Source organism: Myotis nattereri (genome assembly GCF_964212035.1).
Source record: "Myotis nattereri genome assembly, chromosome: X".
Lineage (NCBI taxonomy): Eukaryota > Metazoa > Chordata > Mammalia > Chiroptera > Vespertilionidae > Myotis > Myotis nattereri.
Window position 1 is genome coordinate 141272537 of NC_138078.1, and position 23676 is coordinate 141296212.

General features: G+C 62.2%; 2 protein-coding genes across 5 annotated transcripts; both read left to right on the forward strand.

Annotated features, from left to right (window-relative positions):
• The first annotated feature begins 2635 nt into the window (after positions 1-2635).
• On the forward strand, positions 2636-16784 carry PLXNB3 (plexin B3). The gene is made up of 33 exons (XM_081081447.1): positions 2636-3676; positions 4140-4319; positions 4912-5040; positions 5120-5220; positions 5992-6124; positions 6308-6464; positions 6553-6661; positions 6740-6854; positions 7026-7151; positions 7235-7351; positions 7653-7746; positions 7830-7999; positions 8225-8376; positions 8593-8698; positions 9510-9640; positions 10365-10541; positions 10663-10852; positions 10985-11215; positions 11300-11461; positions 11556-11707; positions 12117-12217; positions 12296-12519; positions 12693-12871; positions 13138-13204; positions 13480-13807; positions 13929-14126; positions 14471-14649; positions 14817-14977; positions 15226-15373; positions 15544-15608; positions 15674-15749; positions 15866-15940; positions 16403-16784. The coding sequence occupies exons 1-33, from the start codon at positions 2642-2644 to the stop codon at positions 16505-16507; spliced, it is 5673 nt and encodes a 1890-aa protein (XP_080937573.1). The 5' UTR covers positions 2636-2641; the 3' UTR covers positions 16508-16784.
• Positions 16785-18731: 1947 nt separating this feature from the next.
• Positions 18732-23670, forward strand: SRPK3 (SRSF protein kinase 3). 4 transcript variants are annotated; one of them, XM_081081427.1, is made up of 15 exons: positions 18732-19205; positions 19292-19422; positions 19588-19696; positions 19827-19914; positions 20174-20261; positions 20737-20843; positions 20923-21088; positions 21189-21214; positions 21705-21834; positions 21927-22166; positions 22255-22355; positions 22687-22794; positions 22863-22932; positions 23010-23102; positions 23212-23670. In XM_081081427.1, exons 1-15 carry the CDS (start codon positions 19150-19152, stop codon positions 23424-23426), a joined length of 1728 nt encoding a protein of 575 aa, XP_080937553.1. In that variant the 5' UTR covers positions 18732-19149; the 3' UTR covers positions 23427-23670. The 4 variants fall into 4 exon arrangements, with proteins under 4 accessions (XP_080937553.1, XP_080937555.1, XP_080937554.1 ...); XM_081081429.1 differs by having other exon boundaries at positions 23242-23670; XM_081081428.1 differs by having other exon boundaries at positions 22863-23102; positions 23242-23670.
• The last annotated feature ends 6 nt before the right edge of the window (positions 23671-23676 follow it).

Consider the following 23676-nt stretch of genomic DNA (forward strand, 5'->3'; position numbering starts at 1 on the left):
GCCCCCAGTCCGGACAAAGGCCGGCATTGAGGGCCAGGGCTGGCACTCCAGCCAGGCACCAAGGCTACTAAGGCTGAGTCTGGCATTGCAGGGACTGAGCGCCCTGACCCTCCCATGGGGGCTCTGGGGCCTCCCCTGAGCTGTTCACAAGGAGGAGCTCGCTGGCTGACACCACAGGGGTGGGGCCGGCTGTGTGGCTCTCATTTTTCTGGCTGGAGGAAACCCTGTCCCTTTGTCCCCAGATCCTAGGGGGTGTCTCTCTGAGGGTGGGGAGTGGCAGGGAGCCCCCTGGCCAGAACAGCCGGGGTGGGGTGGGGGGAGAGCACCAGATAGTGGGTCCCTGGCCTCTGGACAGAGGGGACATTGTTGAGGTGGAGGCAGGGCTCCCTTGGCCCGGCCACTATTGACAAAGCTGCCAGCTGTGGTGGAGCCTGGCCACTAGGCCCTTGCCCCCCCCCCCCCCCAAACCTCCCGCCTCCCCCAGGGCCAGTGTGAATGGGGCCAAGCCTCAACTGTCTCCCTCCCACTCAGGGCAATGCCCCCCACAGCAGTCTTGTGCCTGTCACCACTGCCCTGGGGCAGTTGAAGTGACGAGATGTGCTTCCCGCTGCTGCTCCCCTTCTCAACGGTGAGTGTCCGGGTCCCCAGTCCCCAGAGATGTCCCGGGGAGGGGTGGGCCAGGTAAAACAGCAGGCTCCCCAGTGCACCTCCTGGCCACAATCCCTAGCCCGTCACCCACATGCCACGGACACTGCCGCTGATATCCCAGGGCGAGAGGAAACGGCCCTGCCTTTCAGCCAGGCCTGACCTTCCTGTCTGTGTTAGCAAGATAAAAAGCTCTGACGCAGCCACATGCCTGCGAGCCCGGGCGTGCGTCTCTGCTGGCGTCTTTGCTGGCGGGCATGGGACACACTGAGCAACTGTGGGCCTGCCCCTGGCGCGCCCACATGCACGGTTATGCGGGTTCCGGGCTCAGCTTGGGAGCCAGCTCTGTCCCCTTCTCTGTGGCTCTGGGCTTGGGGTCAGGAGGAGGGTGGAGCGAGAGTCCGCCAAGGCCCACAGGCTCTGCCCTGTTGGCATCTCTCTCTGTCTCTCTTGCCTGGCCACCGAGGCAGCCGCTAGGGCTGTTGGGCAGGGGCTGCTGCTAATGGCCCCCCACCGGGAGGCAGGGCTCAGGCTCACGCCCCCACCAGGCCCGTGGGAGCTACTTCCAGTCTGGGGTCCAAATGGCTCCAAATGGGTGAGGAGCTGCGCCTATGGCTTCTCGGTGTGGGGCTCCCTTCAAGCTCTTCGGCCTTCCTCCCCACTACCCTCTCCTCACTCAAGCTCTCTTCCTGGCTGTCTTCTTCTCGCTCCCCCCTTTTCTCTGTCCCCCTCCACATCCACACTCGTGGTGCCAGGCCCCAATGGGCCCTGGCCGCTGGGGCCCATGGAGCAGGGGACAGATCTCCTGTACCCATGTTGTCTCTTGGTGACTTCTCCTCACCTCCCCCAGGCCCAGCTCTCCCCAGCCTCTGCCCTGACCACCCCCTAGCCCTCTGTGGCATGACCCTCTTCTCATTGGCCCTGGCTTGCCCCCCCCTCCTTGCCATCTTTGGGGAGATCTGGGGTGGTGTCTCGGCCTGCATCCCTCCAACTGCCTCAGTTTCTCCCTGGCTCGTTCTCCTCTCTACAGCACTCCCTCTCCGTGCTCGTAAAGGTCCCTCTTTGCCACTGACCCAGGGCCAGTTTCCTGTCCCTGACGGGGTCTCCCTGCTCTTGCCAACCCTCCCACCTCTTGCCCCCATGCCACTTCTCTTGTCTGGATGGTGGGCACAGGATCCCCCACGATGTGGCTTCCACCAGTGTTCCTTCGCCCACATCCTCCTGTCTGTGGGCTCCTGCTCCCTTTCCCCCTCTTCTGGGTGCTCCCACACCTCTGCTTCATGCCTCTCTCCCCATCAACACCCCCTCTGCCCTGTCCTCCTCTCCATGGCCTTTCCTTTCTGTGTCACAGCCCCCTCTGTCACTGTGTCCTATTTGTGGTCTTGTGGCTTTTCAGGATCTGTCCCCCTTCAACAATCTAAACACATACATTTAAAGTAGAAGATGAAAGAATTCTTTCCTTGTGCATGTATGTGACCCCCCCCCCATCTCTTGGATATTCTCTTTGTCACTCTTTCTGTCCTCTCTCTGCCCCCTTTCTGACTCCTTCTCTCTCTGTCTCCATGTCTCTCTCTGCTCTCTCTCTTCTTTTAAAATCTTTTATTGATTTCAGAGAGGAACGGAGATGGAGAGAGAGATAGAAACATCAATGATGAGAGAGCATCGTTGATCGGTTGTCTCCTGCACACCCACACTGGGGATCGAGCCCGCAACCCGGGCATGCGCCCTGACCAGGAATCGAACCGTGACCTCCTGGTTCGTAGGTCGATGCTCAACCACTGAGCCATGCCAACCGGCCTGTCTCTTCTCTTTGCTTCTCTCTGTTCTCTTTCTTTGTCCCTGCTTTATGGCTCCTCCTCTCTGCCTCTGGTGCTCTTTCTCTACCCCCTCTTCCTCTGTCCCCCTCACCGCCCTGACTCATGCCGACCAGGGGTGGGGAGGCAGTGCTCCCTTCCCACTGGGCCTCAGGTGCTCGGCTCTCCCCCAGGCCCCGGTGATGGCTCCCTGGTCTCCCTTCGGCCCCCACCTCCTGCTCGTGCTGTTGCTGCTGTGCCCGCCGCTGCCCCCGACTCAGGCCCATCGCTTCTCCGCACTCAACACTACCTTCAACCACTTGGCACTGGCACCCGGCCGGGGCACAGTCTACGTGGGGGCGGTGAACCGCCTCTTCCAGCTCAGCCCGGAATTACAGCTTGAGGCTGTGGCTGTCACCGGCCCCATCTTCGACAGCCCCGACTGCGTGCCTTTCCGTGACCCGGCTGAGTGCCCGCAGGCCCAGCTCGCTGATAACGCCAACCAGCTGCTACTCGTGAGCAGCCGGGCCCAGGAGCTGGTGGCCTGCGGGCAGGTGCGGCAGGGCGTGTGCGAGAAGCGGCGCCTTGAGGACGTGTCCCAGCTTCTGTATCAGGCCGAGGACCCAGGTGATGGGCAGTTTGTGGCCGCCAATGCCCCAGGAGTGGCCACAGTGGGCCTGGTGGTGCCTGCACCAGGCCGGGACCTCCTGCTGGTGGCCAGAGGCCTGGCGGGCAAGCTGTCAGGAGGGGTACCGCCCCTGACTGTCCGCCAACTGGCTGGGCCGCAGCCCTTCTCCAGCGAGGGCCTGGGCCGTCTCGTGGTGGGAGACTTGTCTGACTACAACAACAGCTACGTGGCGGCCTTTGCCAACACCCGCTCCGCCTACTTCGTCTTCCGCCGTCGTGGGGCCCGGGCACAGGCCGACTATCGCTCCTATGTTGCCCGAGTCTGCCTGGGTGATGCCAATCTTTACTCCTATGTGGAGGTGCCCCTCCACTGCCATGGTCAGGGCCTCATCCAGGCTGCCTTCCTCGCCCCGGGCACCTTGCTGGGGGCCTTTGCCGCAGGCCCAAAGGGGACACAGGCGGCCCTGTGCGCCTTCCCCCTGGCAGAGCTGGACGGCAGCATGGAGCAGGCCCGGCGCCTTTGCTACACAGCAGGCGGCCGGGGCCCCAGCGGCACGGAGGAAGCCACCGTGGAGTATGGCGTCACTTCACGCTGCGTCACCCTGCCCCCTGTAAGTGGCTGGGCCTGGGCCCCACACTTGTCCTCTCACCTCAGGCTTTGCCCACTGTCTTTTGGTGGCGGCTCTGGTCTTCTCTCGCTGCCTCATCTGGCCTCGCCTGCCTCTCTGTCCCTGTCCCTCGTGGTCCTGCGGCATCTCTCAGCCCAGGGCAGGGGCTGCTATATGTAGTCCTGAGCCCCAGGCAGCTGGACACTCTCAAGTGACAATGACCCATGGCCTCTTGGTTAGAGGATGTCATAAAGGGGCCGGCTTGGTCTCCAAGTCTCCCAGCTGGTCTGTCTTTCTCCCTCTCTGCAGCGGGTTTGGTCTTACTATGGGGCTCCCTGGCCCTACCTTCTATCCTGCCTTGCTCTCCTCACTGGCCACCTGGCTATCCTCCTCTGACTAGCTCTGGGCCTGGGGAAGTATCTTCTGCCATTTCTGAGAACTGATTTTGCCCTCCCCGCCTGTCCAGGACTCCCCTGAGTCGTACCCCTGTGGTGATGAGCACACCCCCAGCCCCATCGCTGGCCGCCAGCCCCTGGAGGCCAGGCCTCTGCTGCACCTCGGGCAGCCCATCAGCGCCATCGCAGCCCTCCAGGCAGATGGGCACATGGTAGCCTTCCTGGGGGACACCCAGGGCCAGCTGCATAAGGTGAGGGCCTGTCATCGCCAGCCTCCTGGCCCTACGGTCTTAACACTGCCGGGCCAGGCCCTGCAGCGGCTCAGGGCAGCCCCAGGTACCCTCCGCCTCAGCTTGTGTCCTGGCTGGCCGGGTGCCACCTGCTGGCTGCCTGGCGCCCAGAGACATCACCTAGGATGACGTTCCAGGTGTCTCCTAGGCAACCCCAACTTCTCCAGCCAATAGTGGGAGCTAACAGCCAAGGTGGATGAGGGTGGCATGGAGGCAGGGTGGGCAGTGCCTGGCCCTTAGAGCCAGCCTAGCCCCAGAAGTCTCTCCGAGGCAAACTCTTGCCTTCTTGTGACCTGTTTGCCTCCCCACAGCTGTCTTCCGGCCCCTGGTGCCCAAGGGCCTCACCCAGGGTGGGTCTGCCACCCTAGCTGGGTGATGCTGAATGGAGGAGGCAACATGGGCAGAATGGACGCCCATGGGCCTTCCCCACCCTCTGTGGCCTGGGATCCCCAGTCTGGAAAAGAGCACATGCCCTGAACAGTTGGCCTGGGGCCATCTGAGAGGGGGCCTTGGCTCAGCGGTCTGGCCCAGCCCTGTCCTTGTCATCCCCCAGGTCTTTCTCAATGGCTCCCAAAGCCAGGTGTACCACTCCCAGCAAGTGGGGCCTCCAGGCTCAGCGATCAGCCCCGACCTGCTTGTGGACAACAGCAGCAGCCACCTCTACGTCCTGACTGCCCAGCAGGTGAGGGCTGGCCCAGGGGTCTGGGTACATGAGGCCTGAGTGCCCGCACCCACTGTTTCTATCCCTACTGCCCATCCAGGTAGACCGGGTACCCGTGGCGGCCTGCCCCCAGCTCCCCGACTGCACCAGCTGCCTCCAGGCCCGGGACCCGCTGTGTGGCTGGTGCATCCTCCAGGGCAGGTGAGTGCAGCACCTACGCCCAGGTTTGGGCTGACAGGTGGTGCATGCTGGGAGGCCACACCTGGAAGCAGCTCTGGGCATGCCAGGAGGCCAGTTTGGCTCCCTGTGGTAAAAACTCGGGCTGCGCCCGGTGTGGCTCAGTGTTTGAGCATTGACCAAGGAGGTCACTGTTAGATTCCCTGTCAGGGCACATGCCCGGGTTGTGGGCTCGATCCTCAGTGTGGGGCGTGCAGGAGGCAGCTGATTAATGATTCTCTCTCCTCATCGATGTCTCTAGCTCTCTCTCCCTCTCCCTTCCTCTCTGAAATCAATAAAATATATTAAAAAATAAAAAAGACTCAGGTCGCTGCTGAGTTCCTCCATCCTGTCCCATCCTACCAAACCAAGACTTTGCTCGGCAGCCCCTTCCCACCACGGCCAAACCTGCTCACTTCTCATTCCCCCACCTCTACCCTGGGCCAGGCCTCTGTCCCCTCTCCCAGGTGTCCCCTCCAGCCCATGCTCTGCATGGCAGCCCCAGGAATCCCTACGGCACCCCTAAGCCAGATGCGTGCGCCTTCCCTCTGCAGCACGGCCCCCTCTTACTGTCAAGGCCAAAGCCCATGCATTGACCACCGAGCCCTGGTGCTTGGCCCCTTCCTCTGTGAGCACAGTGATGTTCATCTCCCCTGCTTACTGCGCTCCAGCTGGGCCATCCTTTCAACCCCCTTGTGGCCAATCATCCAAATAGCCTGAGACCCACGCGGTGACCCAGTGGGCCCTGGCCTGCAGGTGTACCCGCAAGGGCCAATGTGCGAGGGCAGCCCAGCCCAACCAGTGGCTGTGGAGCTATGAGGAGGACAGTCGCTGCCTGCATGTCCAGAGCTTGCTGCCGGCCCATCACCCCCGCCAGGAGGAGGGCCAGGTGAGGCTCCTGTACCACCTGCCTGTGAGGGATGCCCCCAGGCTGCACCCACCACCACCCCGTCCTCCTCTCTTACTGCCTCTGCTCCCATTCGCTACACTCTGGCTCCATCTCCCTCGGCGAGTTGCCCCCCCCCCCCCCAAGAAGCCCTTGCCTGCTCTGTTTTCCTTGCACATGCCCCAGGTCACCTTGTCTGTCCCCCGGCTGCCCACCCTGGCTATGGATGAATACTTCCATTGTGCCTTTGGAGACTACGACAGCTTGGCTCAAGTGGAAGGGCCCCACGTGGCCTGTGTCACCCCTCCCCAAGACCAGCTGCCACTTAACCCTCCAGGCACAGGTGAGGGGTCCCTGGGCTGGGTGGTCGGGGCAGGAGCTGGAGGGGGCAGAGCCACATGACCTATTCTGCTACCACCATCCCCTCCTAGACCACATCACCTTGTCCCTGGCCTTGATGTTTGAGGATGTGGCCATAGCTGTCACCAACTTCTCCTTCTATGACTGCAGTGCTGTCCATGCCTTGGAGGTGGCTGCCCCGTGAGTGCTAGGCCTGGCTGCCGGGTAAGGGTGGCGACCGAGATAGTGCCCAGCCTGAGCAGCCCCCTGCCTCTCCAGGTGCCGTGCTTGTGTGAGCAGCCTCTGGCGATGCCACTGGTGCCCCCAGAGCAGCCGCTGTGTGTACGGAGAGCACTGCCCAGAGGGCGAGAGGACCATCTATAGCACCCAGGAGGTAGGTGGGCCCTGCCTGTTGGGCTCTCCTTCGCTGCTCAACCTCTCCCTGCAATGGCTGCAGGGCTGCGTGTGTGGGCCTCGGCCTTTACTGCCACTGCAGACCCACCTCAACCTGTGCCCTGCCCAGGCCCCTGAACTTCGGAAGGGCTGATGGATCTTCTTTCCCCAGGTGGATGTCCAGATGCGTGGCCCAGGGGTTTGTCCTCAGGTTGAGGGCCTAGCAAGTCCCCTCCTGGTGCCTGTGGGCTGGGAGAGCCGCTTGGCCCTGCGAGTTCGGAACCTTCAGCATTTCCGAGTAAGCGGCCCGGTGGGCTGGGAATGGGGACAGAGTGGGAGGTGGCTGACCATGTCCAGGGTCCTGACAGTGTCTACCCCCAGGGCCTGCCTGCCTCCTACCACTGCTGGCTGGAGCTGCCCGGAGAACTACGGAGGCTGCCAGCCTCCCTGGAAGAGATGACTGGCGATGCGGGCCTCGTCTACTGCCAGGCCCAGCAGGTGAGCAGCCGTCCGCAGCCTCGCCTGCCATTGGACGCCTCCTGCAGCCCTCAGATGCCCCAAACTCCCTTCCTCCCAGCTCGCCCCAGCCCTTCAGAGGCTCACGCTCTACATCCCTTTGTCACGAGGCCTGCTCTGTGGAGCAGGAACACCGTGCCCACAGCCTCTGCCCCAGGCTTGCTGTCTGGTGGGAGATGTGGGCACTGAACAATGGCACCCATTCTGGGAGGAGTGTCCCGGAGGAGGCAAGGGCCAGGGGTGTCCTGAGTTGGGCTAGGCCTGACCCACCCTCCACCCACAGTTCCACCCCCCCATGGCCCAGCGGGAGCTCCCGGTGCCCATCTACGTCACCCGGGGCGAGGGCCAGCGGCTGGACAATGCCCGTCCTCTTCATGGTGAGTTTGGGGGCGGCAGGGCAGGCCGGGCAGGGTGTGCGGCAGAGGGGAGGCGTCTCAGTGTGCTGCCTGACCTTCCCCAGTGACTCTCTACGACTGTGCCGTGGGCCACCCCGACTGCAGCCACTGCCAGGCAGCCAACGGGAGCCTGGGCTGCCTGTGGTGCAGCCACGGCCAGCCTGCCTGTCTCTATGGGCCACTGTGCCCACCTGGGGCCGTGGAGCTGCTGTGTCCAACACCCACCATCGACATGGTCAGCCCCCCAGCCCCAGCCCTGATCTCCACCCCCAACTCCTCCCCAATGACCCAGTCCCTCTCCTTCTCCCCCACCCCAGCCCCATCTGCCTTGCCGTGCCCCTCACTGTCCTAGCCTCACCCAGGTCAAAGGAGCTGCCTCCGGCTGGCCAGCTGGTCAGGCACGCCCCACTGCAGAGCAGGTGTGGCTTTGGGGATCCCATGGCCACCTTCCTTGCTGCAGATCGAGCCCCTGACTGGCCCCCCTGAGGGCGGCTTGGCCCTCACCATCCTGGGCTCCAACCTGGGCCGGGACTTTGCGGACGTGCAGGATGCCGTGAGCGTGGCCGGCCAGCCCTGCAACCCTGACCCTGCTCTCTACCGCACCTCTGCCCGGTGAGGCCCTCCGGGACTAGCCACCCAGAGATAAGGGTGGCTTGCAGCCAAGAAATGAGGGTCTGGGTCAGATGTGCCAAGGGAGGGGGCAGCTGGCAGTGAGAGGGGTGGAGGGGGTAGGCCTCAGGGAGTGGCTGGTGGGTGGTTCACAGCTCCCGCCAGGGAAGGGCCCAGCGCATAAGGGCCCTGAGCATCTACCGGGCCTCTGCTCCCCAGGATTGTGTGTGTGACATCTCCGGCCCCCAAAGGCACCACAGGGCCAATCCAAGTGGCCATTAAAAGTCGGCCACCAGGCATCTCCACCCAACACTTCACCTACCAGGTCAGTGCCCAGCCTGAGTTGGTCCCCATGCAGAGGAAGTAGGAGGGAGGGACAGAAAGGCAGGGACACCCAGGTGAGGATTTCAAACTTGACCTCAGGGTAGCCGGGAGTGTTGCCACCTGTCCAGTAGGGAAGCTACATGATCTGAGTGGAGGACGGGCTGGGACAGTGGCGCCACAGTGCGGACACTGCTGGCAGCAGCTGTCCAGGAGAAAGGCGGGCAGCAGAAGCAATTAGAACGGAGGGTGGGTGGGCCAGTGTGGGGCTCAGAGCTGTTGGGACTTGCTGCAGGCCTGGCTGCCTCGGACAGGGGGGTAGGGAGGGCAGGGACGCCCTCAGGTGTTAGCCTGAGCCTTGGGCACCTGCGGGGGCCATTTAGTGAGCCAAGAAGCCCAGGGCAGGGGCAGTGAGGGGCAGGGGCAGGGGCAGGTTAGCATTGGGTTAGCACCTGCTTGGCACATGCAGTATCCAAAGGAGGCAATTGGATCTCAGGGTTTACCGCTCAGGGCGGGCCTGGGTGGTGCAAGCATGGCAGAGGAGGCCTTCTGGGAGGAGCAGACACAATGAGAAAAGACCCCTCCCTCCCCATGGGGCAAGGCGGCTGAGATGAGAGCTATGGGGCTACTGAAGCTGAGCGTAGGGCTTTTCAGGTGGGTGCTGTCGGCTGTAGCCCAGGAGACAGAGCTGAAAAATGGGCCAGCACCTCACAGCCCAAGAGCTCTGGGGACTGGAGCTGAGGCAAGGAAGCGCCAGGACGGGCTGCCATGCCTGCTGGTCTACCATGCCTGCCCCAGCCTGCCCTGTCCCCCAGGACCCCATCCTGCTGAGCCTGAGTCCCCAGAGAGGTCCCCAGGCAGGGGGCACCCAGCTCACCATCCATGGGCAACACCTCCAGACAGGAGGCAACGTCAGTGCCTTTGTGGGCAGCCAATCCTGTCCTATGTGAGTATCTCTCTCCTCCCCATTCTGGCCAGGCTGCTGTCAGCTGGGGACATTCCTTGTGGGCCTCAGTGACCCCTTTTGTACAGCACCGGGGGTGGACTCAGGGCTCCCCAAGACCCCCATGAAAGTTCAAGAGAAGCCTGGCCAGTGTGGCTCAGCAGTTGAGTGTCGACCTATGAACCAGGAGGTCATGGCTGGATTCCAGGTCAGGGCACATGCCCGGATGCGGGCTCGATCCCCAGTGTGGGGTGTGCAGGAGGCAGCCGATCCGTGACTTTCTCATCACTGATGTTTCTATCTCTCTCTCCTTCTCTCTTCCTCTCTGAAATCAATTAAAATATATATATTTTAAAAAGGAAAAAAGGCCGAAACCGGTTTGGCTCAGTGGATAGAGTGTCGGCTTGCGGACTGAAGGGTCCCAGGTTCGATTCCGGTCCAGGGCATGTACCTGGGTTGCGGGCATATCCCCAGTAGGAGATGTGCAGGAGGCAGCTGATCGATGTTTCTTTCTCATCAATGTTTCTAACTCTCTATCTCTCTCCCTTCCTCTCTGTAAAAAATCAATAAAATATATTTTTTAAAAAAAAGGAAAAAAGGAAGTCCAAGAGAATGGTCACTGTGACCACCTTGGTGGGCTCTGCCCTAGAGGGAGGCAAAGCGGGGCTTTTGTGGGGTGGCCAGGCTGAAGCTAGAGTCCAAGATGCCAGACCCCTCCCCCCTGCAGCCAGGAGCCAGTGTGTCCTGAGGCCATTGTGTGCCACACCATGCCCCAGGCCGGCCCAGGAGAAGCTGTGGTTCGTGTGGTCTTTGGCCAGGCCCAGCGCACACTGGGAGCCAGCCCTTTCCGCTACACAGCCAACCCCCAGCTCACGGCTGCAGAGCCCAGCGTCAGCTTCCGAGGGTGAGGACCTGGGCCACCAGGGCAAACTGTGTGTCCTTCCCGGGAGGCCCAGAGGTGGGGAGGCAAGGCTGAGCTGGGCTGCCCGCTGCCCCCACCCCTGCTGACTACTATCCTGGCACAGGGGCGGGCGGCTGATCCGAGTCAGGGGCCAGGATCTGGACGTGGTGCGGCGGCCCCTGCTGTCCGTGTGGCTGGAGTCCACGGCAGAGGCGCAGGCTACAGGGACCCAGCCCCAGGACCTCAGGAGGGGCTGTGGGGCCCCTGCTGAACCCCCGCAGGCTTGTGTCCAGCTTGAGGGGGGTTTGCTGCAGGTGAGCCCCCACCAGCAATCATTGGGGCTGCCAGTGGGGCGGTGCCCAGTGAAGGGGAGCAGGGCAGGTCACCCTGTTCCTGGGAGTGAGCGGGGAAGCCCCAGCTCATTCCACCTTTTCCTGGCCCCACAGTGCTCCACCGTCTGCTCCATCAACTCCTCCAGCCTCCTCCTGTGCCAGAGCCCCGCTGTGCCAGACGATGCACGCCCCCAGCGCGTCTTCTTCTCCCTAGACAACGTGCTCGTGGACTTTGCCAACGCCAGTGGGGGCCAGGACTTTCTGTACCAGCCCAACCCCCGGCTGGCCCCCCTCAGCCGCAAAGGGCCTGCCCGCCTCAAGCCAGGCAACGTCCTAGATGTGGAGGTGAGGGCTTCTGCTACCATTGCTGCACAGGGGGCTGTGGGCGGGGCGGGGAAGCCTGGCTCAGGCCCCTGGTCTGTCTCCCAGGGTGAAGGCCTCAACTTGGGGATCAGCAAGGAGGAGGTGCGCGTGCACATTGGCGATGGCGAGTGCCTGGTCAAGACGCTCACCCTCACCCACCTGTACTGTGAGCCACCCCCGCGGGTCCCACAGCCTGCCAATGGCTCCAGTGCGCTGCCGCAGTTTGTGGTAAGGCTGGGCCCCGGGTGCAGGGGCAGATGGCCAGTGGAGCAATAAAGGCCCACGCTCAGGAGCCTGCCCCCCCACCTCACCGCCACCCCAGGTACAGATGGGCAACCTGCGGCTGGCCCTGGGCCCCGTGCAGTATGAGGCTGAGCCTGCACCGCCTGCCTTCCCCGTGGAGGCCCAGATCGGCTTGGGCATAGGCGCTGCTGTGCTGACGGCCGCTGTGCTACTCCTGACTCTCATGTACAGGTGAGGACTCCCCACCCCCCACCCCGCACCCCCGTGCGCACATGCATGAACTTCCCTCTTCACTTTGTTTTAAATATATTTGTATTGATTTCAGAGAGGAAGGGAGAGGGAGAGATAGAAAAAGAGAGAGAAACATCAATGATGAGAGAATCATTGATCGGCTGCCTCCTGCACGCCCCCACTGGGGATCGAGCCCGCAACCCGGGCATGTGCCCTGACCAGGAATTGTACTGCAACCTCCTGGTTCATAGGTCGATGTTCAACCACTGAGCCACACTGGCCGGGCTCCTTCTTCACTTTGGGAAAGGGCGCCCCATGGCAGGCCTCCCAGCAGGCAGCTCTCCTGGCCTGGTGGCCTCTGTGCAGGCAGGCCTGGGTCTGTGGCTAACACCTGGTCCCTGGACTGCAGGCACAAGAGCAAGCAGGCCCTGCGTGACTATCAGAAGGTTCTGGTGCAGCTGGAGAACCTGGAGATTGGTGTGGGCGACCAGTGCCGCAAGGAATTCACAGGTGAGGAGAGGGCGGTGGGGAGGGGGCAGAGGGCCCACTCGGGCCTGAGCCCACACCTTGGTGGCTCCCGGTCTGCAGACCTGATGACCGAGATGACTGACCTCAGCAGCGACCTGGAGACCAGCGGGATCCCCTTCCTGGACTACCGCACCTACACCGAGCGTGTCTTCTTCCCGGGGCACGGCGGCTGCCCGCTGCAGCCCATGTTCGAAGGGCCTGGGGAAGAGGGCCACCGTGTCCCCGTGCGCCAGGGTCTCACGCAGCTCTCCAATCTGCTCAACAGCAAGCTTTTTCTTCTCACAGTGAGGGCCACGTGGACGGGAAGGGGGTCTCATGGGGGGTGGGGGGCAAGGAGGTGGGAGGGCTGGGCACAGGCTGGGCTGGGTGGCAGGTGCAGGCACAACGGTGGGGGTGGGAGGACGCACGGGGTGAGGGGCTTCGCAGAGTGAGCAGCAGCTTCCCTGCCACCACCCAGCTCATCCACACGCTGGAGGAGCAGCCCAGCTTCTCCCAGCGGGACCGCTGCCACGTGGCTTCGCTGCTGTCCCTGGCGCTGCACGGCAAGCTGGAGTACCTGACTGACATCATGAAGACGCTGCTTGGTGACTTAGCCGCCCATTACGTGCACAAGAACCCCAAGCTCATGCTTCGAAGGTTGGCTTTGGCCTGACCTTGATCCTGGCAGCAGGGATGGTGGCTCCCCGTCCCCTTTCCCCTTTGCTCCGTCCTGGGGTGGGCGGGGCCAGGAACACCCAGGCGGTGGGTGGGGCCAGAGCTGGGCTAGGACCAAAGCCACTGGTAGGGAAGGAGACGGACACAGAGGGTGACAGGTGAAAAGCTTTGCGTTGCCTCCGGTGCCGCCTGAGCCCAGGGACATGGCCCTGCAGCACCGTCTCTAACCCGAGGCCTGCTCCCCGCAGGACGGAGACCATGGTGGAGAAGCTGCTCACTAACTGGCTGTCCATCTGTCTCTACACCTTCCTGAGGGTGAGGGGCGCCCTGGACCGCACCTCTCCCCTTGCTCCACTGAGGGACTGTTGCCTCACTAACCTGCACCCAAATTCCCTCAGGGCCCAATGGGGGGATGGAAAGGGAAGGGCTTTGATCTTTCCCCCACCCCTGCACCCCCCGGGGCTGGATGTGAGGCAGAGGCCAGCTGTCATGATCCGCCCTCACTCTGTGCAGCTGGCTACCCCTCCGCACCCCCAAGCCCTCTGCACTTCCCACAACCCACTGATGCTGGCCCGTCCTAACGGTTGCAGGAGGTGGCTGGTGAGCCGCTGTATATGCTCCTGCGGGCCATCCAGTACCAGGTGGATAAGGGTCCTGTGGACGCCGTGACAGGCAAGGCTAAAAGGACCCTGAATGACAGTCGCCTGCTTCGGGAGGACATGGACTTCCGGCCGCTAACATTGATGGTGCTGGTGGGCCCTGGGGCCGGTGGGGCCTCAGGGAGCAGCTCAGCGCAGCACGTGCCAGCCCGGGTGCTCGACACAGACACCATCACGCAGGTCAAGGAGAAGGTGTTGGAGCAAGTCTACAAGGGTACCCCGTTCTCCCAGAGGCCCTCCGTGCACACCCTAGACCTCGGTGAGAGAGCCCAACTGCCCTCCCCTCCTGGGGCACCCATAGAGGCTCAGCTCTGCCTTGCCCTAAATGGCAGACTTGGGGGACGGGCTGCAGGCTAATTGGCTTCCCTGGATCCCCCCAGAGTGGCGCTCGGGCCTGGCTGGTCACCTAACCCTGTCGGATGAGGACCTGACCTCAGTAACCCAGAATCACTGGAAGAGACTCAACACCCTCCAGCACTACAAGGTCCCAGATGGGGCCACAGTGAGGCTCATCCCCCAGCTGCACAATGGAGGCGCCGTCTCCCAGAGCCTGGCCCAGAGCTGCTCCTCCGGGGAGAGTGAGTCCCGAAACCCAGATGTGCACATCTGTCCCCGGGAGCTTGAGGCGGCCAGGCAGGAGTCCCGGCCATGCTGTCACCTGGGGCTCCCCACCCCTTGCCAGCGGGCCAGCCAAAGCTCCAGGCTGAGCAAAGGGCCTGGGGCAGATGAGGGCAGCGGTGTGTCCCGGTCAGGGAGCTCCAGGGCTATGGGGTGTCGGGCTGAACAAGCCCCTGGGCGGCCACCCTCCTTTCCACATCATTACCCACTGCTTCCATGGGCTCCTCCCAGCCTCTACCACCTTGCCAAGTGGGGTGGGGTGGGCAGCAGGGCATAGGACTGAGGCCGGCACATGCATCCCCAGACACCCCCATGCTGGAGGACGGCGAGGAAGGTGGGGTCCGCCTCTGGCACCTGGTGAAAGGCACCGAGGAGCCAGACGGGAACAAAGTTCGGCGCAGCAGCCTGCGGGAGCGGGATCGGGAGCGGGCACGGGCCAAAGCCATCCCGGAAATCTACCTCACCCGCCTGCTCTCCATGAAGGTCAGTGCAGCTGGGAGCTGGGCTCTGGGGGAGCTGGGCTCCGGGGGAGCCAAGTGACAGGAAGGCTCACCCAGGGGCCCCTGACTGAGGTGGGGAGCACGCATGCTCCTGAGAGGCTGAGGGTCGGCCCCACGCCCACTGATGTAGCCTGCTCCCCTGCCTTCCAGGGCACACTGCAGAAGTTCGTGGATGACACCTTCCAGGCCATCCTGAGCGTGAACCGGCCCGTGCCCATCGCTGTCAAGTACCTATTCGACTTCCTGGATGAGCTGGCAGAGAAGCATGGCATCGAGGACCCAGAGACCTTGCACATCTGGAAGACTAACAGGTACCTGGCCTGCTGCCCCCCATTCCGTGCAGATGGGACATGGCATCCCAGAGGGACAAGGACATCGCCATGATGAGGGCAGTGGGACCTGAACAGGAAGCCAGGCTTGGAGGCATGCGGCTCGATTTCTGGCCACCCCCAGCATGGATTCACGGGACCGCTCCCCAGGGAGCCCAGGGCCGGGCCCAGGCTGGTGAGGTGTGCTGGGCTAGCCACGCCTCACACCCACGGCTGGCCTGTGTCTCCAGCCTGCTGCTACGATTCTGGGTGAACACGCTGAAGAACCCACAGCTCATCTTTGACGTACGGGTGTCAGACAACGTGGATGCCATTCTTGCCGTCATCGCCCAGACCTTCATCGACTCCTGTACAGTCTCAGACCACAAAGTGGGCCGGGTGAGAGCAGAGCCCGCCCATGGCGGGTGGGTGCAGAGCCCTGGGTGGGGCTGGGAGGGATGGCGCATAGTGGGGGACCAGGGGGAGGGGCATTGGTGGTGTGGTCAGGGTGACAGGGCCAGAGTTCCCCCACCTCCCCACTCACCCCCCCTCCCCCCAATCTGGAGCAGGATTCCCCGGTGAACAAACTGCTCTACGCCCGGGAGATCCCTCGCTACAAGCAGATGGTGGAGAGGTAGGTGTCAGGGTGCACGGCTGGGGGTGGAAGCTGCCTGCCCCTAACTGTGTCCCCTCCTCCAGATACTACTCTGACATTCGCCAGAGCTCTCCAGCAAGCTACCAGGAGATGAATTCAGCTCTGGCCGAGCTCTCGGGGGTAAGGCATGGCCCAGGGATGCACCTCTCCACGGTTGGGGGACAGGGTTTAGGGGGAGGCTTGGGGCTGGAGGCCCAGGCTGGGGACTCACACCCTCCCCAATGTGCTGCCCCCAGAACTACACCTCTGCTCCCCACTGTCTGGAAGCCCTGCAAGAACTCTATAACCACATCCACAGGTATTATGACCAGGTGAGGTCAGGGTGCTCTAGGGGGGAGGGGCACACCCCTGGGGGTGGAGGAGGTGTCCAGGCCCACCCCTGCAGGCAGATGGGAGGAAGGGCCCAGGTTGGGAAGGGGCTTGGATTCTGTTTATTTATTTAGTTAGTTTTAATATATTTTTATTGATTTCAGAGATAGAGAGAGAAACATCAATGATGAGAGAGAATCATTGATCAGCTGCTTCCTACACACTCCACACTGGGGATTGAGCCCGCAACCCGAACATGTGCCCTGACCAGGAATCGAACCGTGACCTCCTGGTTCATAGGTTGACGCTCAACCACTGAGCCACACTGGCTGGGCTGGTTTCTGTTTAGATTCCCCAGGGAGGCCCAGGGCAGCCCTGCTGAGATATAAGCAGGGCTGGATAGCACTGGGTCAGTGTGCAGAGGGCTGGGGGCTCATGCGGGGTGCCCTCCTCTGCCCCGGCAGATCATCAATGCCCTGGAGGGGGACCCTGTGGGCCAGAAGATGCAGCTGGCCTGCCGCCTGCAGCAGATCGCTGCCCTGGTGGAGAACAAGGTGACTGACCTGTGAGCTCAGGCCACAGTGGGTGCCTGAGGCCCATCAGCTTGGAGGGAAGCCAGCAGGACCCACCACCACAGTGCCTTTTGACTCCTGGACCAAGCAGAAGAGGGGCTGCAGAGAGTGGGGGGGGGGGGCGGGGGGTCCCTGCAACCTCTCCTCCCCCACCCTTCCTCCCTGCCCCAGGCTTTTTTTCTAATTTATAGCAATCCTTCCCCCTCCTCCTCATTATATTTATTTGCTTGCTGGAAAGTTGCATCTGGAAATAAAGTCTTTTTAGGAAAAGCCCAGTCCCCAGCCCCTTCCTTCCTCTGGAGTCTACATAGCCCTCTCCTCGGCGCCATGGCTGTGACTTCTGTTGCCTGAGGAAAAGAGGGGTCATGGGGCATCCCCAGGCCTTGCTCTCCTCCCTCCCTTCGCCTCTACTGCCTCCTGCAGGAAAAGTGCCCCTGCCCCTACCCCCCCATCTATGCCCACCCCACCCTACTGCTCTTTCCTGGCACAGGGACACAGGATACAGGATCAAGTGTCTCCCATCCTGGGCTAACCATAGTCACTGCTAAGCCCCCATTTCATTCTGAGTCCTCAGCAGTCCCCAGCTGGCCTCCCGACTTCACCTTTAAAATATATATATATATCTCCTATATAATAAAAGCATAGTATGCAAATTTTCCCCTTGACCTGGAGGTCATCTGGGAATTCAACCAGGGGGCAGGGCTGGCTGGAGGAAGGGAGGGAGGCCCCAGCTGGCAACCGGCAGGACTGGGCCTCTAGTATATCTATGATAATAAAAGCATTATATGCTAATTAGACCAGACAGCCGAACCACCTTCCGGACATCATTCTGGACGTCCTTCCGGACGAAGCTGCTGTGGCAGGGGCCGAGGCAGAGGCAGTTAGGGGCAATCAGGCAGGCAGGCGAGTGGTTAGGGGCGATCAGGCAGGCAGGCGAGTGGTTAGGAGCCAGCAGTCCCGGACTGTAAGAAGGATGTCCAACTGCTGGCAATCAGACATCCCCTGAGGGGTCCTGGATTGTGAGAGGGTTCAGGCCGGGCTGAGGGACCCAAACCCTCCCCCTGCCCCCCCGCCCCGCCCTGCACACATTTCGTGCACCGGGCCTCTAGTGTGTGTGTGTGTGTGTGTGTGTGTATTTATATATTATTGATTTCAGAGAGGAAGGGAGACGGAGAGAGAGATAGAAACATCAATGAAGAGAGAGAATCATTGATCGGCTGCCTCCTGCACACCCACACCAGGGGTTGAGCTAGCAACCCAGGCATATGCCCTGACCAGGAATCGAACCATGACCTCCTGGTTTATAGGTTGATGCTCAACCACTAAGCCATGCTGGCCAGGCTGGCTCCACTCTTGCCCCCTCCATTCCATCCTGGGAGCAGCCAGAGTGATCTTTCAAAAGAGCAAAAGTGCCCATCAGTCTGCCAGAAACCCATAATTGGCCACCCAAGGCCTCCCCTCCTCTCTCCCACCCCAGCCACTCTGGCCAGGCCAGCCATGGAGGTCGCCAGCCCAGGAGGTTTCCAGCCCATCCTTTTGACAGCCTTACCCCAACCAGGCCCGTTGTCACCCTGGAGACTTACCCTTTCACTCCCTTTCTGAGGACCCGATTCTTCTTGGTCCCCTTGGATGCAGCTCCAAGATCACAAGATCTGCCTCTGACCTGGACATCCCTTTGTCACCAGCCCACTAGAGCCGTGGGCTTTTTGCTCCCCACTAGAGGAGGACCCCTGAGGGCAGGGCCAGTGTGGACAGCTCCCTGTGCCTCCCACTCGGGCACATGGCACATGTGGGTGGAGACAATGAGCGGGGCCGGGAATGGCAGGCCTGAAACAGAGATGGAAGGAGACTGTACAGGGTCTCGGTGCCAGAGGCCTGGCTGGATAGGTTCCCAGGCTTCCATTCGGCCAGCACCTCGGGTGGGAGGAACCAGTTGCCTTCAGCTCATGCCCCTGACTCTTGCCACGCCAGGGCCCCCAGTGACCCACATTCAGGAAAAGGAGGACACGGGGCTCCCACCTGTCTTAGGGGTCAATGAGACACAGGAAAAGTGGGAACCCGGCTGGGAGTGGGCAGGGAATGTGATGCCCATGGGAATATGAGGGATCGCCTCTGGGAAGGCTCCCACAGGGCCAAGTGGGAAGCCAGAGAATGTCCCCAAAGGGTCAATGGTGCTAGGCATGGGGGTGGAGTGAGGGGGTGGGGAGTAGGGGCTGTTCTTGGCCTGAGGACTAGCTCGCCATTTCCACGGAGCCCTTGCCTGGCTGCTCCTCTCAGCTGGCTCTGGAATTCAAGAACTCAGCCTGGAATCCGGTCGTCATGTCCCCTCATGGGTAACCCCCTTGGTCCTGAGGACTCTGTGGGGCTGCTCAGTATGGAGGCTGGGTCACACCCTGTTCCCGAGATGGCCCCTGTGCCAGCCCTGAGGCAGCAGCACAGGGGCTTAGCCTGGGGGCCGGGCTCTCTCTGGCTGCTGCACTGCCCCCTCCCCGCTGCATACCTTGCCCACAGCTGAGCAGCTGGGAGGCTATTTATAAAGGCGGGTGAGATCAGCGGCCGAGGCTATAAATTCGCAGGCCGAGACCGGCCCCACAGGAGCAGCAGCTCGGGGCGCCAGAGCTGCAGGCCTTAAGGCCGGGATGAGCGCCAGCACAGGCGGCGGCGGCGGGGACAGTGTCGGCAGCAGTAGCAGCAGGTAGGGATCAGCCCGGGCGGCGCCTGAGGGGGGGCGGGGTGGCCGTGGCGCCTCATGTGCTCACTGCTCGCCTGCCCCACTTGCAGCTCACAGGCCTCCTGCGGGCCCGAGTCCTCGGGCTCTGACCTAGCACCCGCTGCGCCCGCGCCTCGGATGCTGCAGGGGCTGTTGGGCTCGGATGACGAGGAGCAGGAGGACCCCAAGGACTACTGCAAGGGTGAGGCCTGGCCTGGGGCACAGGCAGCCAGGGGCTGCCGTAGGGGGCGGGACAACCCAGGAGAAAGAGGGTGCTGGCACCAGCCCACATGAGCCAGGGGGCCACAAGGGTGGTGTCCCGTGTCCCCCCCCCCACCTCCAAAGCTCTATCGGCTCCCTTCCCCAGGTGGCTACTACCCTGTGAAGATTGGTGATCTGTTCAATGGGCGGTACCACGTGGTGCGCAAGCTGGGCTGGGGCCACTTCTCTACCGTCTGGCTCTGCTGGGACATCCAGTGAGTGTCCCCTTTGCCCCCTGGGTCCCAGTGCCAGCTGGGATCCTGCCTCTGGGCTTGCTTGGGGCCACCATGATGTTCCCATGGGTCTGCCTGGGGCTGGCAGCCAATGCGGGTCTCGGCGTTGCAGGCGCAAGCGCTTTGTGGCCCTGAAAGTGGTGAAGAGCGCAGGGCATTACACGGAGACAGCTGTGGATGAGATCAAGCTCCTGAAATGTGTGAGACACCTCCCCTACCAGCTCCCAGCTCCCCGTGAGCTGCCCAGGACCTGGCAATGTGGGTGCAAGGCCTGCTGGGGCTCCTGGGGCAGGGCGGGACTCCCAGAGGGGCAGGCTCCAGCTGGCTCTTACCCTCATGAGAGGACTGTCGAGGGAGGGGCCAGCAGCCTAGAGGGACTGGGAGAGGGGCCGCTGCTGCTGGGAGCAACTGGCGAGGGGCAGGTTGGAGCCATTCATGGCTGCTTGGTTTTTGCTCCAGGTCCGAGACAGTGACCCCAGTGACCCCAAAAGAGAGACCATTGTCCAGCTCATTGATGACTTCAGGATCTCAGGGGTTAATGGAGTCCGTATCCTTTGTAGGCTGAGCAAAGCACTGTGGCAGTGCCTGGGGCCAGCTTGTGCCTTCCCAGCTACAAGGGCCTCAGTCTGCAAATCTGCACAATGGGGGTTTACGCCTTCCAGGGACACTTGTCTTCTAAATACCCTCACTACTTTTTCATGTGGGGGAGTGGGTACCCAGGTGGCTGAGTTATCTCCAAATAGCAGGGGCTGCCTCTGTGGCACACCTGGGCACAGGAGGGGGGCTGGTCTGAGAGGCCTGTGTCTGCTCAAGTGCCCTCTCTCTAGGATGACCACAGAATGTACCATCCCAACTGGCACATCCTAGGGACACTATGACACTGGGACAGCGGTGATCACCAGGACCACCCAGGCCCGGCTCTGCACTGCCTGAACCTCATTGCTCCCCCATCCCAGCTGAGGGTGTGTAGGGCCTGTGATCCAGCTGTGTGCCCGCCAGCTATCCTTCACTCCCAGTCCCAGATGTGTGCATGGTGCTGGAGGTCCTGGGCCACCAGCTCCTCAAGTGGATCATCAAGTCCAACTACCAGGGCCTGCCCGTGCCCTGCGTGAAGAGCATTGTGAGACAGGTGGGCATCCGGGGCCCCGTGTGAACAGCACTGGGCAGCCTGGGCAGGGCTGGTGGCGCTCAGGAGTGGCTCCCCCCAGGTGCTGCATGGCCTGGACTACCTCCATACCAAGTGCAAGATCATCCACACAGACATCAAGCCGGAGAACATCCTGCTGTGTGTGGGTGACACCTACATCAGGCGCCTGGCTGCTGAGGCCACAGAGTGGCAGCAATCAGGGGCACCGCCCCCATCCCGCTCTACAGGTAGGAGCCTGTGTGGGGCTGGGGCTGGGCCTGTGGGCCTCACCCCTGCCTGAGTCTCTGTTCCTTTCTCTCCCACCCCTGTGCCCCTCCTACCCCACAGTGAGCAATGCCCCCCAGGAAGTCACGGTAAGTTGGGGCACCCCTTTTCCTGTGCATCTCCCCAAGTCCTCAAAGCTTGTCTCCTCAGCCTCCCCACCCTCCCCACCCTCCCCAGCACTCCTGCAGTGGCATTTCCAAAAGGCTGTTGGCTCAGATGAGGGTGATACACAGGGTGGGTCATGTGTCCCAAACTGCTTGCCACTGTGCTCAAGGGAAATACCCCACATCTTGGGCCAGGAGGGGCCAAGGCTGCCCCCAGGGGAGGCAGGAACCCAGTCAGAGGCAGACCCATCAGCTCCTCCTCAACCTTGAGCTTTGAGGAGGGAAGGCAGAGATGGGCAAGAGGCTGGTACCAAGGGGTGGGCTGGAGGGGAGTTGTGCCATGTTCTAATGTCCTCAGAAGCCCGGGGGCTGGAAGGTCTTGTCCCCTATGGTGTGTGTGAGCCACAGACAGAGGTCTGGGCTGGTCAAGGGACAGGGGACAGGAACCCTGGGGTGACCCTGGCTCTAACGGCAGCCGGGTAAGCTGTCGAAAAACAAGAAAAAGAAGATGAGACGCAAAAGGAAACAGCAGAAGTGGCTGCTGGAGGAGCGGCTGCGTGACCTGCAGAGGCTGGAGGCCTTGGAGGCAGCCGCCCAAGCTGAGGGTGAGGAGCTAAAGGCACTGGAGGGGCCCGGGGGCTGCCAAGCATGGCCACCAGGTCTTCGGCTCTCATACCACCTCTGCCCATGTCCCCAGACTCTGGCTCAAGACTAGAGGGGGGCAGCGGCTCCACCTCTTCTTCTGGCTGCCACCCTGGGGGGGCCAGGACCGGCCCCTCCCCAGCTTCCTCCTCCCCGGCCCCAGGTGGCAACCGCAGCCTCAGCCCAGGCTCCCAGACGTCAGGCTTCTCCGGCTCTCTTTTCTCTCCTGCCTCGTGCTCCATCCTCTCAGGCTCATCCAATCAGCGGGAGACTGGAGGCCTCCTGTCACCTAGCAGTAAGCTGGGCAGGGTCAGCGGGGAGGTGGGCAGGTAGGGTGGGCAGAGCCAGGCCAGCTCAGCCTGTCTCTTGTCTTTCTTCCTCAGCACCATTTGGTGCCTCGAACCTCCTGGTGAACCCCCTGGAACCTCAAAATGCAGACAAGATCAAGATCAAGATCGCAGACCTGGGCAACGCCTGCTGGGTGGTATGAATGTGCCTTGGAGAGCAGAGCTGGATGCCCTGCCATGAGGGTAGAGGGACAGGCCCACTTCCGGGAGCTCCGACTCAGGCCTGTGGGGCACTTGATCATTTGTTCAGCAAGGGCTCACCCAGCAGCACACTTGACTAGACCCTACGGTCTGCCTGGCACAACAGACCCAGGGCAGAGCCTATAGTCCCACCAGGCAGAACTGGGGCCATGGCAAGGGGTGGGAGTTCCTTGGGTGCGTGGCCCAGAGGTGGGAGATGAGTGGGAGGCCGGTGGGGGCAGGCCAGCTGTGGCCCCAGCTCCTCCCCAGGGCTCCCTTTGCCTCCAGCACAAGCACTTCACTGAGGACATACAGACGCGGCAGTACCGGGCCCTGGAGGTGTTGATTGGTGCCGAGTATGGGCCCCCAGCCGACATCTGGAGCACAGCGTGCATGGTAGGCCTGGGCTGTCCCCACCAGGGGCCAGCCTGCCGGCCAGCAGCCTCAACCTCTCCCCCTTCCAGGCCTTTGAGCTAGCCACCGGCGACTACTTGTTCGAGCCCCACTCTGGAGAAGACTACAGTCGTGATGAGGGTAGGGGAGGCATGCCTGGGCTTGCCTCGGGGCCTTGGAGCCTCGTGGCTGCCTTCCAACCTCATCTCTGTCCACAGACCACATCGCCCACATCGTGGAGCTCCTGGGAGACATTCCCCCGGCCTTTGCCCTCTCCGGCCGCTACTCCCGGGAGTTCTTCAACCGGAGAGGTGGGGCCGCACAGGCTCAAGCTACCTGGGTCTGGGGGGGGAAAGGGGGCAGGAACCTTGGGCTCTGAAAGAGGGGAGACAGGCCCCAGAACAAAGGCTATGCTGGCAGAACCTGACCTGAGTCCTGCGCCCGCCCCAGGAGAGCTGCGGCACATCCACAACCTCAAGCGCTGGGGCCTATATGAGGTGCTCATGGAGAAGTACGAGTGGCCACTGGAGCAGGCCACGCAGTTCAGTGCCTTCCTGCTGCCCATGATGGAGTACATCCCCGAAAAGCGGGCCAGCGCAGCCGACTGCCTCCAGCACCCATGGCTCAATCCCTAGACCCCACCAGCTCCTGCCCCAACCCTCACTTGTCAGTGCCTTTAGGGAAAGTGAGACAACTCCTGCCTCCCTACTAGAGCCGCCCTCGCCTACCCCAAGGGCACAAGCTCTCACAATCCCCCATGGCAGAGCAGACATGCTGGGGCCAGGCCCACCTTTGAGAATGTGTTCTGCCCCTGACCCTCCCAGAGGGCCCTGAGTGCGAAGTGTGCGTGTTTCTTTTCTTAATAAAGTGTGAATTGAAGCACCA